This window comes from Echiichthys vipera, assembly GCF_963691815.1.
Source record: "Echiichthys vipera genome assembly, chromosome: 11".
In the NCBI taxonomy this organism is placed as follows: domain Eukaryota; kingdom Metazoa; phylum Chordata; class Actinopteri; order Perciformes; family Trachinidae; genus Echiichthys; species Echiichthys vipera.
This window is the reverse complement of record NC_139836.1, coordinates 23,172,785-23,192,377: the sequence shown is the minus strand read 5'-3', so window position 1 is coordinate 23,192,377 and position 19,593 is coordinate 23,172,785. Positions and strand designations below refer to the sequence as shown.

The 19,593-nt window shown below is 39.3% G+C and overlaps 1 protein-coding gene across 1 annotated transcript; it reads left to right on the top strand.

The window, feature by feature from the left end:
* Positions 1 to 9,763: 9,763 nt before the first annotated feature.
* On the top strand, positions 9,764 to 18,547 carry LOC310954079 (transmembrane protein 26-like; the record flags this gene model as incomplete). The annotated part of the gene is made up of 6 exons (XM_083923378.1): positions 9,764 to 9,954; positions 11,345 to 11,441; positions 11,703 to 11,792; positions 15,569 to 15,777; positions 15,983 to 16,068; positions 18,273 to 18,547. The coding sequence occupies 6 exons, from the start codon at positions 9,764 to 9,766 to the stop codon at positions 18,545 to 18,547; spliced, it is 948 nt and encodes a 315-aa protein (XP_083779504.1).
* Positions 18,548 to 19,593: the final 1,046 nt, after the last annotated feature.

Here is a 19,593-nt window from a genome sequence, read left to right as displayed (position 1 = left end):
CCAGAGCCCAGCAGCGACATTGTGATGCAGATATTGATGTGGAATGGTGTGAATCAAGCTTCATGTTGGAAAATATCCATTGAAAATACATAAAGAGTGAAGTAATGGGTAAATGTGATAATGTCAAAATATCAGGGACATCTTAAAACTGAGCTGCAGCGCATACACATTATTGGTATAGAAATATGAATTTACAATCTCATCTGCTTCTCTTTATCTCACACGACTTTGTGATCAGATAAGATTTAATAAAGGAAATCAATAAGATACACGAACATGGTTTAACCTTGTGAGTGAACTTGAAACATGAAAAGAATGAAGGAATGTAAATAATAAGGGCTCTACATTGGACAAATAAGTAGCTTGAGGAATACACTGGGAGCCATCTTGAACAGTTTAACATTAGTTTGAGGCGCACCGGTAACAGCTCATATCCTCTTAAGTAAAGCTGAAACTAACCCTCTCTAAGTCTGTGGGTTGTGAATCAGTTTTTTTCACTTCAGACTCAGTTTTTTCCACTTTTGCAATCACTGCTCGCAAGTTTGTTTATCGGGACATTTTTTCCGAGTGGCCGAGTGAAATAGGATCACTCACCATGAATATTCTTTGTTTCATTTTCAAAGCTTGTTCACACCACACTATTAAAAGGTCCCATATTGTAAAAAGAAAAAAAAGTGAGATTTCCTTGTTTTTTAGTGTTTTATTATGAAGCAGGTCAAGTTTCTATGTTAATAGTGATTGTAAATAAAGATGCTCAATACACAGAGAAATGCACACAGTCTGTATTCAGAAACTGTGTCTTAAAATTAGCTGTCAGGACTTCTGTACGGTTGTGATGTCATAAGTAAGCTATAAATAGGTAGAAAATGATGCTACAGTGCTGTTACAGTCATTCCCCGGCTGCAGAGATGGTGCAGAGATGCCGAGAGCGCAGAACACTGACCAATCAGAGCAGACTGGGCTTATTTGGGAGGATTTCCTTAAAGAGACAGGCGCTAAAACAGTTTCAAACAGAGGGTGAATACAGGTTTATTTAGACAGGCAATATGAGATGAAATAACTAGTAATTTAAACATTAAAGCCTGTAAACTTGTTCTAGAAGAAACCCAGGATAAAAACATGAACCTGAAAATGAGCATATTTCCTCCATAAGTAAATCTGGAAGTAACCATCTTTAAGTCCAACCTTTTATGAGGATTTTGAATCAGTTTGTTTCACTGTTTCAGACTCAGTTTACATTCTCAAACTGTTAACTGTTACATTTGTTTATTGGGGCATTTTGCTGAGTGTCTGAGTGAAATAAGATCCGTCACGATATGAATATTCTTTGTTTCCTTTTCAAAACTCTGACACAAAGCTGTTTGTACCACTTAAATTGTGATGTGTTTACCGCATGAATGAGCAGAAGCGAGAAAAATCTCCACCATTAAAGACACTAAAAAGTCCTTATCACGGGAAAAATCGACTAAAACGGTTTGAGACGGATACTCACTTATGTTGTTGCCCATAACAGAAACACAATGAGTGGATAAGTGGTAAAACCTTATTTTTCCCAGCACAGGTGTTCCACATTCAACAAAATGAGGCAGCCTCAGCAGGGAGCCGCAAATGAGTCACCTTAAAATAGAGAGCTTCGGTTACAGTTTCCACCACAGCAAAGCAATGCAAAAGCCATTAAAATAGCATATCCCCGCATAATTTCCACCATATGTTGACATGTCTTAATAATGAATATGAATGTTAGAACAGCTTAAAGATAATATTGACTTAACCACCACAGGGCTACAGGTAAGAAATCAACCCACAGAGAGCTGCAGAGATAGCTGTAAATCAACCATTTGATGGTCCAAAGAAGAAAGCAATAAAAAAAAGATTTACTTGCATTTCTCCGCTCCTTTGAACAAAAAAACATCAGAACCACACAGTTTTCTAATTAGGGCTATGCACCTCTACAATCCTCTACTTCTCTACTCCCAGATCAAATAATAATAACCTTAAAAAACACATGTATATATTTATATCTTTTAATGGACAAGAGAAATATGCAAAACCCGATAAATTAATTAACTAGGCAGCAATTCAACAGAGCATTGAGCTACTTTAAGCTTATTGTTTTGGTTTTCTGCCCACATATTTACCGTTTTGGTTTAATAAACCTGATAAACCTAAACAACCAAGACATGGGAACACGATTCTTAAGTGATCTCATGTTATCGCAGCAGGGTAAGTGATGTGGGCCACACAGGAAAAATACACATGCCTCACTTCCACATTAAACTGCAGCTTTGTCTGAAATCCCTAACTTGCGACTATAAGTTGTCATTCCTAACATGACAGTAGCCAGGCATCGTTTGATGCAGTTAAGTATTAAATGTATTTTGTTAAAATATAATGAATGCAATAATGTTTCTGAGTGCTGCCATTAGCCCGCAGGCCACACTTTGAGCAAATATGCATTAGGCTGTTATTATTATTATTAATTTACCTCATTATGTTCAGTAAGCCTGGAAATGTTTTCATTTAAACTAACTGCCAGAGATGTCTCTATCTATATTTCTTATGTAAACATTATTTTTTCAACAGTGGGGGCAGAAGTACTTTTACTCAAGTAATGTAAATGTGATTTTAGGCTCCACATTTGTGATTGTACGACAAGGCATTATGAAAAACTACATTGACTCAAGCAAGAAAGCTTCTGAGAAATAAGGGCACTCACTCTGTCTCCTATTCATTCCACATGCACAATTGCATTATCCAGTGGATATCCATCTATCATCTATGGAAAGCCCTGGGACATTAAAAATCCATCAAGCAAATTTGTCCACAGGAACACATTTCAATAGTAACTTTACACCTGAGTCTTTGTGCCGCTTTAATCACACGACAATGGCCCCCGTCTGCAGCGTGACTTTAGGAAAGGTAACAGGAGATCTGGGAGATGTTGCTGGGCTAATTTTAGCATCTTAGACTCATTATAAAGTGGTGTTACATTTCTCTCCATTCAATAACATGTGAGTCCACCAAAAGTGGACAGCGCATGCACAAGGAATCCAATTAGTTTAGTGAAAGCATCACTTTTAATCAGGACCTAAGTTTGATATGTCCATCTGGAGGCTATTTGAGATTATTTTTGTGTATTAGCAGGTGTCAGCCAGTAACTGTTGGCTGAATATTAACTGACTTTCGCTCATAAATATCTGTGATGCAGTGATATCCTTAGAACATCAAAGGAGTTACCGCATGCAGTGAGCTGTGTGGTTTATTACTGTTCACAGCAGAATAGAAAGCCTCTTGAAAAAATTATGACTTTCTGTTCCCTTGTTTATCTGAGCTACCATACCTCATCATGTTTTATGCATAATTTATGCTTTCTGCAATCCCTCTATTCAATTACAATATTCAATATTGAGGTCCATCATTTCCAACAATCCAATTACTGTATCCATTCATGGCTGCAGCCATTGATCATACCTAATATCATATATGCACTGTATGTATGTAAGGAGTAGTAATTAAATGAATAAGGCCCAGACTGAACAACCACCATGACAATGAACTAATTGCCTGCAGAACAGGATTTCACATTCATGGGCCACTATTACAACTGAACTGTCTGATAATGTCAAGTGAGTCATTTTATTAAGCCCCACACAAATGTAATCACGCGACAGGGCAACGTGAATTCGAGTGTATACAAGTGTTAACATCACTATGGGTTTTAGGTTATTACCGCCACAGCAAATGCAAATTTGCCTCATTGATGGAGAGTGCTCAGCTGAATCAGAAATGTGCAAACCACAAACAAAATAGGCTTCTTCATTCGCCTGCCATCTGCACACACACATCAGGACACACACTTACACACAGAGAGTTGCATTTCATATCTCCCCATCTGAAACCGAGATTAGAACTATGAATAATGTATTTATGTAAATGTCTGATGGGTATAAGTATAAAAAATGAGAGTGATTGAAAAGGCATTTTGTTAGATTGAGTTACTGCCTGTGAGTTATGGATGTTTTCAGTGCAGGGAGAGACAGGCGAATACCACCCAATCTAAAAAAAAAAGGGGGAAAAAAGATTTATTTTTGAAGCAAAGAGGTCCCAGTGTCACCTCTACATCTGAGGAATACATTATTACAGAACCTGATCTCAGCATTTATGGTGCATTTCAAACATCAGTTATATTAGTACACCCAGCGGTCAAACTATCATTGACTATGAAGTTGCTGAGGACACTGACCTCAACGTTTACCATCTGTGTAATGCATCACCAACTGCCTCTTCTGTCAAACACTGAATTGTTATAAAACGGCGATAAATGTCAGCAGACAACTATGATCAGATTATTCACTGGTGCGTGTCACCTTCCCATCTGGGCTGAGAGTACTGCATTATGTATATGTCTAATAACCTTGTGTATAGGCAATTACAATGCAGACGTGTTCCACTGGTAGTTTTCCACATTTGTCATATGTGGATAACAGCTTCAGTTTATCATGTGTGCAATACTGTTGTAATCTTTGTAATCTCTGCGATATACAGTGTGTGCAAATCAGGACGCAACAATCAGCCCATGCAAGAATAGAGACAATGGATCCGTTTTGAAATATGACTGACAACTGCTGAATTGTTCCATTACAGCAGCGCAGGAGAGGAAACACAGTGTTTTGTTCAGAGCTCAGAGCCTGAGCACACAAATTAAAGAGAAAAAAAACTCTCAGCATTAATAATTTATCTCATTTTATAAGGCAATTTAGCAGTCACTTGAAGTTGCTATGGTGACAGGGGGGTATTTTGAGACAACTAATGACCTATGCAAAACCCACTCACTGTAAACTTCACTCAGGCTAAATGAGATTGCTGTCTGTGCTGTGTGTGATACATGGCTGAGAACTTAATCCCCATGCTATGCTTGGCCTTTTTCTGCACAGGACAAATTAAGGTTCTTAATATCGATGTAAAACATCTGTGGGCTGTTTACTGTACAGGGAATGTGAGCCAAGTAGCAACTGGGGGCCAGCACTGCGCTGCATAATAGTCTTTTGTTTTGATTGCTAATGCAGAATTCATAACAGTTGTCAGGTTAAGGTCAGAAAGAAATCCAGCGAGTGAAAGGAAAATGAATACTCATGATATGGTTTGAATGTAACTCAATAGGTTTCACACTAAATCCCCTTCAATATCTCTTTATTTCTCGGCTTACGTCAAAGATTCCACATTGGAAAAGCTTTGAAGACTCGCTCTGTTCTGAAGCAAATCATATTTGTCCAATAACTGCTTGGCCTGTTGCAGCTGTCGGGGTTGAGACAGAATGAGTCATGTGTTACCCATTTAAGTCCAATTTCTCCCATGCAAATGCCTGACATGTGTGACTCTGCAGGGCCCTGAGTTGAAACAGTATTTTTGAAACGAGGAGAGAGAATCAAGGCCAGAGCTGTGTGACCATTTAGCCACCTGCTTCACCCGTGACCTGTACTGTTTAAAGAAAGTTTATATTTGGGAAAACAATCCACTCGTGTTGTCTCCGACATGGCTTTAAAGCAGGCGCAGCTGCCATGAAATTAAACGAATAAACAAAGTCGGAATGGATTCTGTGGTTTCTCCTTAAAAGGAGCTCTCTTGGAAAATATGAGTTGTGTCCACTGAGCTGTGGTAACCGTGTGAAAACACTTTTCATTCCTAAAATAGATTGACACACACACACATGTAGCAATGGCAGCTCATTTCAGCCTCTCCCCCTCCTTTTTTTACATAGTGTGCTGAGCCTTTTGACCATTAGCATAAATGTCAGGTTGACTAATAAAGGTGTGACTCCCAGAGCTGTTTTGCTCTGCTCCACCTGGAAGCTTTGGTGTTGAGTGCCACCTGTTGGGATACTACAGTAATGACATGAGGCTGGCGACAGCTGTATTACACAGGGCTACAGAGGGTAATTTACTGTGTAACATAATAGCAAAGTTATTAGTTAGCCAGTCTTGAGAGAGGTAACACACAAACTAGTGATAAAGCCGCACTGGGGCTGTGGCTTTCTACATGTTCAAGTGCAGGCGGTGGTGAAATGTCACAGTACATTTACTCAAGTACTATACTTTAGTGCAATTTTGAGGTACTTGTGCTTTACTTGAGTATTTATATTTTCTGCTTCTTTATACTTCTACTCTGTTCCATTTCAGAGGGGAATAATGTACCATTTACTCCGCTATATTTGATCATTTAGTTACTTTGCACATTCACATAATAATTGAAAAATTATATTCAACACATACAGTATAATGTAATATTATAGTCCAAGTTAAGACTTTATTTAACCTTGGGATATTAAATTAGCTCCACTTTTACCAGCTGCAACTATAAGTGATTTGCATAAATGCATTAATAATTATAATCCAATGATATATTGTACATTAATTTGAAAGGTCCATTCTGCATAATAATACTTTTACTTTTGGCACATAAAATAGTATTTTGAGTCTTACACTTATGTAGTTATACTAAAGTAAAATTTTGAATGCAGGACTTTTACTTGTAACAGAGTATTTGTGCACCGAGTGATTACTACTTTTACTTAAATAAATGAATTGTATTGTCACCAATTCAGTATCCGACCAAATGTCTCCCCTTCTGTTCCTGAGTCACTGAATAATGAACAGAAAATTGTTTTTACAGAACATTATGATGTCCCAGTGAAGTCGACCATTGACCTTTTTGATATGAAATGTTATCACTTCCATCTTTTTATCCTATTAGACATTTGTGGAAATCCTGTCATAATGAGTATAGGAATTCCTGAGTTATGGCCTAAAAGGAAGTGGAGTGGACATATGGGCCAAATTTGAAGAGAATCCACCCAGGGGTTCCTAAGATATTGCGTTCACAAGAATGGGATGGGCGGACAGACGGACAACCAAAAAACCTAATGCCTCTAGCGATGACTGTGGCTGGTATAGAGGCGTAGAAAAAATGATTTCAGCCCAAACCAAACATTTCTGGCTACCCTCCCTTCATAAGGATGCTACATTAGGTTGTTTTCCTTATAGATGTCAACCTCAATAACCTCAGACATCAACCTGATGAAGGCAAGACAGCAGCAAACACGTGGTGAATAAAGCGTAATGTACTAGAAAAAAGCTGTGCAATGTGTTTTGTATTTTTATTTCAATGGACTGCACAGTCTCAAAGTTAGAAATGAGAGTGTTCAGTATGTATGCAGCCAACAAAAAAACACAAGTACAGGTGGTTTTAGGAGATATGAAGTGGCATTACACATCCCTAATCCCTAAGAGCTGCATGATCTTAATTGTTGTGTGTAAACCTCCCTGAGCGCCTTAATGATCTCTCTCTCATTATCCTTTGTAGTTTGTATAACCAGCACTATCTATAAACAAGGATCTCATTGCTCCACTGTGGTCCATTTTATTCTATTCTACGTTACAAAGATAGATTTTTTTTTTTGTGCTGACACAGCAAACAGAGCAGCTCTACACGAGCTTTGTAGCCATGCTGATTGAAGCGGCAGCATAGAGGGAATCACTGTTCTGTGATCAGTGACCAGAGCCCCTCGGCCATCTCTGTCATTATCATCTCCGCACAGCCAAGAGTCTGAGTCTTGAACGGCACCCTTCACACAGGAATCATTGGGTAACACCAGGCCTGGGGTGTGATGCTGGATGGCCTTTCTGTCTCAGTCAACAGAGGACGGTTTGTGTGCCTTTATGACTGACTGACTCTCACTCTCTGACAGTGAGATGCTGTTGTCCAGAAGAGGGAACACGCTCGACTAAAATTGGTTTGATGTTTCTTTCAGTGCCACTTTTTTTGTTTACTCTAGACTTCAATCACTTGGAAACCATGAAACAGGATAAACACCAGGGACGGGTTTCACAAATACACCAGTGGCTTCTTAAAAAAACTCTTGGTCTTTGACGCAGAATGTAACAGAACTCCTTTTTCCCCCGCATGCCTCTGGATACTCTCTCCCCTGCTTGTATCACTGTCTGAAATTCTTATTGTGATTTCATGTGATGCAAACCAAGATGAAGATGATAGACACTTTGGAACAAAGACAGGAAAAGTCTGTCTCCTTTCCAAGGTCACAGACCTTTCTACTGTTTCCTCTCTCTTGCACTGGCTGGCTTGCAGATTGATTTGAATAGAACTCTACTCAGCATGCAGCAGCCAAGTAGGGCAATATGACTCGAGTGTGTGTGTGTGTGTGTGTGTGTGTGTGTGTGTGTGTGTGTGTGTGTGTGTGTGTGTGTGTGTGTGTGTGTGTGTGTGTGTGTGTGTGTGTGTGTGTGTGTGTGTGTGTGTGTGTGTGTTTTAGCCAGAGTGGACTTGGTCTGGTGTGTTATTTCCTGCATGCGGAGAAGATAATACGATATGTGATAAGACTGCATGATCGTGGCTTTATGTCAGACAAATCCTAATGACTGAAAGAAACAATGAGTTATGCACATTCATATATTTTATTATAATTAGAATAATTGACAATTGACATAGATAGATATGTTGATTAAATGGCAAATGTGTTTCCATAACATTGTTGTTTTTATACTGTTTACACTGATGCTTTTGTATATGTATGTTTATGTATATACAGTATGTTCCAGGTTTTGTTTAATTTTTCAATACTAGCTATATGAATATAATTAATGACCACAACTAAAAAGGATTCATGCATCCAGAATTGCAGTATATTTATGTCTGTATTGATTTTATTCCTCTTTTACACACAAAAGTGGATTATAGAAAAAGTCAATTATAATGAAACTAAACAAACAATACATGTTTCAATATTCAAAATCAAAGACTACGATTCAGTTGTGGAGTGAAATTTCTCTGGGCACTCAAGTACACATGAGGTATGGTCTACAGTACTTGTATTTACATTTATCTGATACTTCTTTATTGTACTTTTTTACTTTACTACATTTATTTCACAGATAATCACTAGTTTCCGTTCAGATGGAGGTTTTGAAACTGATAAGGAGCATATATACATAACTTTCCGTATTGTATACATAAAATAAGATGTAAAATGTATGTATTGACACTTTACTACAGTAAAATAAACCATCCAACAGGCTGTAAAATAGTTAAAATTGGCTATACTGTGGCCAATACCATTAAAATGTGTCAAATTCAACAATACATACAGTAGTTATGTAACTATGTTATTTGATACTTTGCAGGCTGCATAATGTCGATAAATAATGCTTCCATGCTTTAAGATTTGGGCTTTTTTAGTATTTCTTTCACCACTTCTTCCACGTGATTTCACTTTAATTATTTCATTGTTATATCGGAAATGTGAATCTTTCTACTTCACTGTACATTTGGAGGTCGTAAATCCCGGTTTCGGTGCGCTTCATCGTGTCGCTGCCTGGTGAATGAACAGATGATGGGATGCTGCCCTCTCCTGTACACTCACAAGAGCTTTTGACGGATCAATGATGTCACCCGTACATCATTGAATGAACATGCTCACTGAAACACATCGCTTTGTCATGTGGAAAAGTCAGCAACATGAGTCCTGCAGCGCCACCGCTCTCCACCATCTGACCCCCGGGCAGGTAAAAACCGGACGGCTCTCTCCTCCAGGCGGGGCTTAAACTTTGGGGACTTTGTTTGAAAAAAGGACATCCGACAGTCCCCCCCAACCCCCCCCTCCTCTCACTATTGAAGCTGCGACTCTGGGATCATAACTTTCAGGAATAACGGGCAGTTGTGCACACTGACCTGCAACAAACCAGCCGGCGTCATGTATCTGTTCAAGTTTATATGCGCGATCATAACCAGAGCGTTATTCCTCCTCGTGTCTCTGACCGGCGTCTGGAGGGTGACAACGGTGAAGCAAAATCCCAACTTCTGGTTCTTGACTTTCCTCTTTCTGCCGCTTGTCGTTGAAATGATAATAACGCTGAAGAGGCGAAAGGGAAAAGATTACAAATGGTAAGATGAGGTGCATGCAAGTGTTATGTTGTGTTAAACTTTATTGTTATCCTACATTAATTGCATGTATATAGGTCCTGTTTGTGCGTGTGTGTGTAGTTCGGGCCTGTGTGTGTGTGTAACATGTATAATAACAGAGTGAAAACATTGAATTTAATAGAGTAATTCTTCTTCTTCTACTTCTACTTCTTTATGTTATACTATATTCTTTCATGCTTCAGGGTGTAACTAGACATTGAACATAATGTATTTTTGGTGTAAAACTGATCTCAACAACCTGTTGTTGTTGTTTTGCAGAATAGATTACAATATAATACATCATTAATTCAACTTTAGTCATCTTCCCCCTTGTTTGGTCCCTTCCCCCTCCGCCCTAAATACCCTGCATCCTGCTTGTCCCTCCACTGCTATTGTGTAACCGGTCCTGGGACAGTGAGGATGGGGTGGTACCCCTTGACTGACCCAAGCAGCCTTCCTTCATGCGTTAGTGAACAATAGCCTGTATTTCAGGGTTTTTTCCCCCCGCTGAACCTTCAATGGCAGCAGCTATGTTAACATACAATAACAACCAGTGCAATTAATGTCAGATTATACATTTTTGATGAAGAGAAGCATCCACCCATTCACTCATTTCCTTCTCTATGCTCCCAGTTGTAAACGTGGGTTTGGTTATCCTTTTTAATTATTAAGCCTTAAAAGCAATTTCAGTCAAAAGCAACTGTACTTGGTTATTTGTCTAGGAAGACGTTTCACCTCTCATCCAAGAGGCTTCCTCCCAGTCCCAGCCTGGTCAGAGAGGTGAAACGTCTTCCTAGAAAAATAACCAAGTCGAGTTGCTTTTGACTGAAATTGCTTTGGGGATAATGACGACCTGGACAAATGAGAACATTCACAGGCTTAAGGCTTAAAAGGAGCATTGTTTTAATCTTGACGTAGTAAACTAAAGGCAAAGTCAATCAAATATCCAATTGTAGTGCTGCAACTAATGATTATTGTCACTATGAACAGTGAACAACTATGAATTAATCATCATCGTTTTCTCAATTTATCTTTTGGTTTATAAAATAGATTAGAAAGTAGTGGAAGGAGCCCAGGATGGCTTCTTTGGATGTCAAAAGAGACCAAATATACTTCATTTAACGTCATATAAGACAAACAAAAGGAGCAAATCTTCATATTTCAAAAGCTGGAGCCAGCACATTTTTGCCGTTTTTGCTTGACAAAATTGTTAAAATTATTATTCCATTGGAGATTGATCATGTGTCATTTGCATAATTGATCAATTGACTAATGGATTCAGCTTTTTAATACAGAATTATTGTTTGTATTACATTTGTTTCCCCCTGTGTGTTTATGAAGTTGTGTTGATAAAAGTGTGTTGGTCTTGCAGGTTTTCTCCTCCTATCTTTCTGTTTCTGATCAGTATCATTCCCTCCATCTGGATCCTGGAGCTCCACTTCCGGCAGGACAAAGCCAGCGACCCTCAGGTATTCCACGCCAAAAACAAATACTGTATGTGTATGTTTAAAACAACAGTTTTCTCATGCTTTCCCAACATCAACTAATGACAGATGTCGGGGAGTGGGAGGGGTCGCAAAACGCTAGCTCCTGCTCATGTAGCTGCAGTTTATCAGTCATTTATCGATTCCTTCAAATTTGCTTTGAAGCCTTTACGTTTTAACTTGAGTAACTTGAGTCAGTAGTGTGTGAAATTCAGTCTGTGAAAAACCTCTTTCAATGGTTTTCAGTGCAAAAAGCTCGACTCTTGGGAAAATGTGCGTAAGGTGATCACTCTGAACGAGACCCTGGGGAACCTCACATACCAGAACTACCTGAAGGTAAGAGTGACGGACCGAAGGACTCCTTTTACTCCACTTGCAACATTTTATGATATGCATGAAAAGAACAGAAATGAATACACAGAGTAACCAAGAAGACTACAGATTATTTGAGACGCACACTGATTCACAGTTTAACAGCTCTTGTCATCGCGGTGAGGTTGCCTGGAGACTTCAGATTATCCAAAACAAAAAAGCGTTCATTAGTGATCCCTGTTCAGACCTGTTTCTTAAATACGTCCTGGGTGATCATATCAGAAGTGGTCAGCTCTAAGTACAGGTGGGAATGCACCCGGGAGGCATTGAGATCAGATCCCTCAGACCACATTTAGAGGTGGGGACTGCTGTTAAACAATAATCTTATTTTCAGGTTCATAAAATCAACCGGATCAGTTGTACAACAGGGGCTGGGACGGCTGGGGCTCAGTTGGCAGAGCGAGCCGGCTGATGTCTGAAGGGTCGGTAGTTTGATCCCCGTCCTGCCCTACTTGTGTCATGGTTGTTGTGTCCTAGGCAAGACACTTCACCCGCCTTGCCTCGTGTGAATGTGTATGGCTGCTGTATGTTAGAGTAGGTGGTCCAAGGGGCCGTAGGCGCTGCTTAGCAGCCACGCTTTTATCAGTCTGCCCCAGGGCAGCTGTGACTGCTATTGTAGTTTACCAGCACCATGTATGAGAAAGGTGTTATATAAATCCAATCCATTATAAACACATTCATTTCTATTAAATTCCTCACAATAAAAGCCCCCTGTTATTTTGTGATTTAAAAGCTTTAATTATGAAGCAGCAAAATCAGGAAATGTTAGATTCAGTGAGCGGTCACTGAAGATGCATGTGGAGACACGTTCTGCTGCCTTGTGTTAACAGACGTACTGAGAACTGTCCACTTGTGATTGGATAACTTGAGGTGAAAACAGGCCCTCCGACGTGCTGTTGGTCTGATTTTTTTACCTATAGAGCCAGGCTAACTGCTTGATGATTGTAGCTTCACATTGATTAGACAGATATAAGAGTGGTGTGATCTGCTCATCTAACTCTTGCCAAGAAAGTGTATTGAAGAAAACTATTCATTTAATTGACGATTCTGTCCAGTCTCCTTTAAATTTTACTTTTGGTTTAGTTTTCATTTCATAACAAATGTAGTCAGCTGATAAACTACAGTGTGGTTGAAACTTGAGTCACTCATAATGACACATGGTTTACATTGGGAGCTTCCTGTTCCTTTTTTGCTAGTTTTAAGCATTCATTCATTCATCTTCAACCGCTTGTCCCTATCATAGTCGCAGGGGCTGGAGCCGATCCCAGCTGACATCTACAAAGAAAAACATTTACAATCTCAACAAGGATGAGTTGTAAAATGACTTCCTGATGCCCTTGCATGATAAATTTCGCCTGAATTTGCCGTCGCAAAAACAAAATTATGTAGTGCCACGATGTCAAAAAAGAAAAATACTTTCCAACTGTATCTTCATTTTAAGCTTCTCCAACTCCTCTCAACTGTATTCAAGGTCAAACTGTTGCTCTTCAGCGGCGTAGAGTACAAAACTGTGCTTGTGTGAGTTGGTTTTCTTAATCTTAAATCTGACTTAGTCCCAGGGTTACATGACATCCCTGAGGAGAGTCACTCAGTAATTGATGAGTTCGAGAAAGATTCCCTAGAATGCAGATAAAAAGACATCAAAGGAACAGAAAGTGAGATGGTGGGAGGGACAATGGATATTCCCACAAATACAGGCCTGGATTCTGGGAAGAGCCGCGCTCTCTCTGTTATCTCTGATGGAGATTCAGAGACAAGTTTGGCAGACTTTAAAGAGTAAGCCAGTTGTGCCAATTACCTGATCGGCAAGGGGTCTAAAGAATCTTAAATTCTGCCAGCAAGAAAATCAAATTAAATGTTTTTATCTTTTGCAGATAAGACACAAAATATTTTTAGTTTAATCAAATTTGAGAAGTTTCTTCATAGCCAGTACAGTCCTTGTAATTTATTTTGCCCATTAGAATAATATTTTCTGTATAAAGAAATTCAGGCATCCTCATCAAGAGCAGACATTTAGGATGCATCACCTGCGCCATCAACTGGGTTATTACATGCTCGAATGCTCCTGTGGTATTGCTTTAAGTGAATATCTAACAAGTTGGCAAATACCTACAGAGGTCTGATCAGGGGCAAAGACAAGAATTTCAGTTTTGTGGTGATTTAATATTTAAAAAAAGAAGAGTCACCGTGGCACTGAATTCAGCAAGGTAATTATGTAAAGTAGCAAGACTTGCGAATACTCAGACTGAATATCACCACCAGAGGAATAATAAGAGATAGATAATGTGCCCTAAAAGCAGCATGAAGATGGAAAATAAAAGAGGTCCAAGAACTGAGCCCTGAGGAACACCTCAGGTCAGAGAAAACCAATGAAACAACCAAAAATGTATACAAATAACTTGCAGGGTCATAAATAGGGAGAAAACACTCACTTTACTAGTTCTCAAATATTAAAATGTTATGAAAAACAGTATCAACTGCAGCATTTAAATCAAGAAGTACACAAATGCAATCTTTGGCCTGACCTGAAAGCAAAGCAAATACAGTGTCATTTGTTGAATATGAAGTCGACTCGCCTGAGAATAAACCTAAGAATGCAAGATGTAGAGCTACATAGTAAGCAATATCTTTTTAAAACAACATACAGTAATTTACAAAGTTACCAAAATGAGAGAGACGTGGGACCACTAACCGTTAGAGGGGAGCCTTTATATAAACAACAGCTAGACCACCACCACACCCTTTTAGTCCGGGGGAATTGGAAAGCAAATATTTATTGGGGCATACCTCCAAAAGTTGGCTGCATGCTTCAGCTCTTTACTGTGTTTCACACACAGTCCACACTATACAACAGTATATATTCTATAGATTTTTTTCATTTTGGCAACAAATATTAAAAAAAACAAGATTAATTTTTGCTACAGACAAGTATTGTTTGTGTTGTCTAAGCCTAATAAAGCTTTGTCATCTGTACTATAGACCTCTCTTTTTTTCCCAAAGCTATTAAAGACAATCAATGAGCAACACAATGAGTATTTTGATGCCAAGAACACGATACACACCATCCTGCTGCCTTAAATACTCAAAAGCACAAAAATAAAACAATATCTGAAAAAAGTCCCCAACAAAGGCACTATTCGACTACAATGTCCGGCTGTTTTAGGAAATTCTATTCAGTTTTATTTATAGTGTGAAACCATAACACAGGGTACATCAGGACACTTTCCATTTCAAGTAGGTCTAGACACATTTATGATATACAAAGACCCAACAATCACCCCATGAGCAAACAGCAAGTTGTAGAGGCAACATCGGAAACAGCAACTTTCAAAGTGTGGCGACAAAAAAAATTCCTGTGGCAGAATCGAGTGACAGTAAATGTTCAAGTGTAAGACATCAGATCTCCTCAACTCTTCTTCAGTCACTCAGAGATTGTTAAGCTTCTTCTTAAAAGATGAAAGTGTGTAGGTTGTGATCCATTTCTTAAGATCTTCTTCTTTAGTCATGGGAAGTGAACTAAAACATTGTTGGCATTGGTCTTTTGATTGAATTTGTGAACAATAAGTAAAATACAGATGCCTCCAGCCTTTTCCTTTACATAATGCCTCACTGAATTAGGACTTAACATTTAGCGGTTAAGAAAAAACATGATTATTCCTGACTTTAGAGATCCAGCCATCCCAAAAAAACAATTACTTCGTCAACAAACAAATAACTTTGAATCTTTCTTCCTTTTTCAGAATATTAACCAGGTGTTATCGAATGTCTGTTCCAACGACTGGATCCTGGCTCTTCATCAGGTCCTGCTCATCCTCCTCATTGTGGGGAAGTGGCTCCTCCCACTGGGAGGTGGAGTCACGCGGGACGAGCTCTCACAGCTTCTCCTAATTTTTGTTGGTACTGCAGCAGACATCCTCGAATTTACTAGTGAGACGCTGTCAGATGTCAAGTGGGTGGCTAATCATATTTGTTATGAATATGCTTGATACTTTTATGTCTGCTGAGTATATAAACAATAGATGCAAACCAAAGTGCTCAAGTACTGAAGTTTCCTAATCTGGGATCCCAAATAAATGAAGTTATATCAATGACATATGCAACATTTCATTGACATTTATTGAAACTGACTTCTACTATATTTTCTGTCTTACCAGAGAGAACAGTCCTCAGCTGGTCTACATCATCTTAGCCGTATGGACTTGGAGCATGCTGCAGTTCCCCCTACATCTGGCCGGTCAGTGTGTGTTTGTGTCTTAAGCCAATAACTTTAGGGCTTATTAAGCAGTTACAGCCGTCTGTTGTTATACAGAACCTCTTCCCACTGTGGGACAATCCAAACAATGTGTTTAGTCAGCAGCGTCCAGGCCAGTGCTGTAAGTAAACAGTGAAAAGTAGTTTGGCTGAAATCGCTTGCTCCCCTATCTCCAACTTGGTCAAATTATTAAGCCAAGATCTGTTTTCACTTCCCGAGCCGCTGTAATGTCCCTACTTTCAGACATACAGTAGGGCCTAATGTTTTATAAAAAGACTTACCAAGGAACTCACTCACAGGAAGGGCGTACTTAAGCAGTTTGTATTAGGAGGAAATCCAGTCTCACACGTTTATTACATAAATAGCTTTAGACTGACAAAGTCTCCTGTTCTCAACTTGGCTGATAGGAGGAACCCATTATCAGGAAAGACCCACCTTACAGATGTATTTCTGCAACTTATTAGGCTACACTGAGAAAAGAATGTCAACCCGCATGCTCGAGTCTGAGGAGACAAAGGGTAGTGTTTCAGGAAAGAAAAGAAGAACATTGCGTGATAAAAACCGTGCAACTTTGTTCTCGGAAAAGACAACCCCCACTAATGATCTCAATTATTCATAACCCAACATTTAAAAATTTGCAAATGTATGTTGGCTTTCTTAATGGTACTTTCATGTACAGCTTTACCATCATAACGCATTTAGAGCACTTATGCCTTGAATGCACCATGCCCTGTTGTGTTTACAGAAATGAAGCTGCATTTCCTTCATGGGGGTGTGTCTGTTCGTGTTAGAGCACTCATTTCAAGTGTGTTTGAATGCTGTGTAAACAGGGAAAGTGATACAGGGGCAACATGTTCATCAGAGATGGAAAGAGGACGGGATTATTGCACTTTATTATTGTTACTTTAAGGAGATTTTACTCAAGTAAAAGGTAAAACAGGGATATTTAAGAGTAGCAGCCTACTAGCATATTATAGTCAAGTACTGTTGTTTTAAAGAAGTTTTACTCATAGCAGCTGCAGCCACAGAGGCACAGGTGTCATGCTAAGGTAGTTACTCTCTGATAGGAAGTGTTCCCTTGGTCAGCCTGGAGCCTGCATGCACTCAGTGAAAGTGGACCTACTTGTGGTTTTGTCAACTACGTAAAATAAATGATTTTATTCTTCTGTAAGTGTTATCAAACCTAATATTACTCATTGGAGAGGATACATATTCTTTCAGACTTTATGCCACAATATGTATTCCCCCTCTATAATGCACAGGTGATACCCCACACGTATTAAGTATCAAGTATTTTATTTTGTATATACTTCATATCATGCCTCATAAGACAATAATAAAACAAAATACTTGATGGTAGGTCATAATCTTTGCAAGGGGGGAACACAGGGATGACCCCAATATGGGAGTCAAAGGGGCCTGACCATTTAACTGCAGACTTACCTATGAAGAAGACACGAACATCATTAATAACTCAAATCATGATGATTGTGATACCTTAGTTGTTGCATGAATTAACAAATTGTTTTGTTCTTGCATCAACTCGTACATGATACATAGTATCATACATAGTAGTTATTGTACATTCCTGATCGTTCATGAAGTAGCCTATTGGGCTGCACTAATTAATATATGATTTTTCATGCATTCACAATGATTTGTGTATCCGTACCATAAAGTGTTACCCAATTAATTAACAAATTATATTTCAATTGTGAAGACAATGGAGTAGAAGCCCTGCTGGGTCTTTGTGGTGATCACATACAGGTGCTTTTTGGATACTTCAGGTGTACTGTGCTTATTCCATCCTGTGAAGGGTTCAATGCATGGGTGGAATATGGTCTCAAAAATACGTAAAATGCAACGTGTTGCGACCGACATAGGCCTTCAATAGCGTCATTGTCAGCAGTAGCTACCCATGCAATAACAAGATGAAATACTGTTTAAAATGTATTTGTTAGTTTATGTAACGGTGACAATTCAGATGAACACTGTCACATACAGTAGGGAGAAGCAGAAGTAGAAGTAATGTGTATATAGAGCATCTAGCTGAAGCTAATTTGCAACTCCCATCCCTGGTTAGGCTTCATTTCAGGTTAAAACAACTATAGAAACAGATCTGTTTCTCTGTCTCTGACCTCCTGTCTTTTCTTATTTCTTTATTTTTTAAAAAGTGGTGAACTCCAAGCCAGTCAGTGAGGATGAGGAGGGGGACCAGGAGGTGTCCATCTTGACTAAACGCAGCACGGATATGTGGAGCATTGTGGAGGCCTTGTTTATCCAGGACGGGCCTTTCCTGGTGGTCAGGCTCACCGTCATGACCTTCTACGATGTCTTCCACCAAATGCTTGTGTTCTTTGCCATCAAGAACTTCCTGGTGGTCATACTGAACTTTTACAGGTTGGCTGTTTTATGCCAGGACTCCAGGAGAAGAGGCGGCCGGGGCAGTACTATCCCATCAGTTTGACAAGTCATCTCACAGGGGACTCGGGGGGACAGAAGAACGTTACAGCCAAAGTTTTATACTTACAGTGGGCTGCTAAAAACTGCAATCGGAGCAAGACAAGAAGGAAATGCTTGCCTGCTGTTTTCCTCTCACAATGTACATAACTCAGTGGGATCAAGTGGTAGTGAATTATTAATACTGTATAATTAACGCTGTTGGGAGCAGAAAACTGTAAACAACCATTTTCTTACACTTGCAACGGGATAAAGGTGCCAAGTTCATGTCCCAAGTTCATGTCCCACACTTGACAGCTGCTTAGCATCTCACTCATTTCATAGCTCATACTTAACCTCATTGACATTTCACTCCCTGTGGAGCTAACCTCTGTAAACTCAGTTAAAACACGACCATTTCTTTAGTACTTAAATGTGACCAAGTGTGCATGAACATGCTGGGCTAGCCCCATGTTTTCCTCATGCATAAAGAGGCCCTATTGAGTGTAACTGGTATAACATTAGAAGCATCAGGCTAACAGGAGGCAGGGGACACAGAGGAAAAGAAGAAAGCAGAGCAGAACAGGAAAAAGGTGTGGGGTCCAAGTAAAAACAATCATGTAAAGCCTGTCAGCATAATGAAATGAACAAGTGTTGTCCCAAAGCACCTGTGCCAGCATTTACAGTAGTCTCTCCACAGCGCTACATCAACAGTAATTGAAGCCAAGCTACTGTTTAGATATTGGATAGATTTCTAACAGTGTGATTGCAGCCGTCTTATTGAGCGGATTTGAGGACAGGGACAACAGGAAGACAGAGGGATACTAGATTACACAAGGGCTACGACCTGTTAGACAGAAGCTGAGATCGAGGGGAGAGCTATTTCCTCATCTTTACCCAGACGGAAGTAAGAACTGATTGTAAAAACATCCTATGGCAGTTTGATAAAAAAACACTTTATCAACACTGGATAAGGTCGACCATGAAGTCTGAGGTTTTTTGACATTTCAATGGAAAGAAAGACAGGTCAACAAATCCTCAGATTTATTATCTTACAGTTATTATACTCTATCT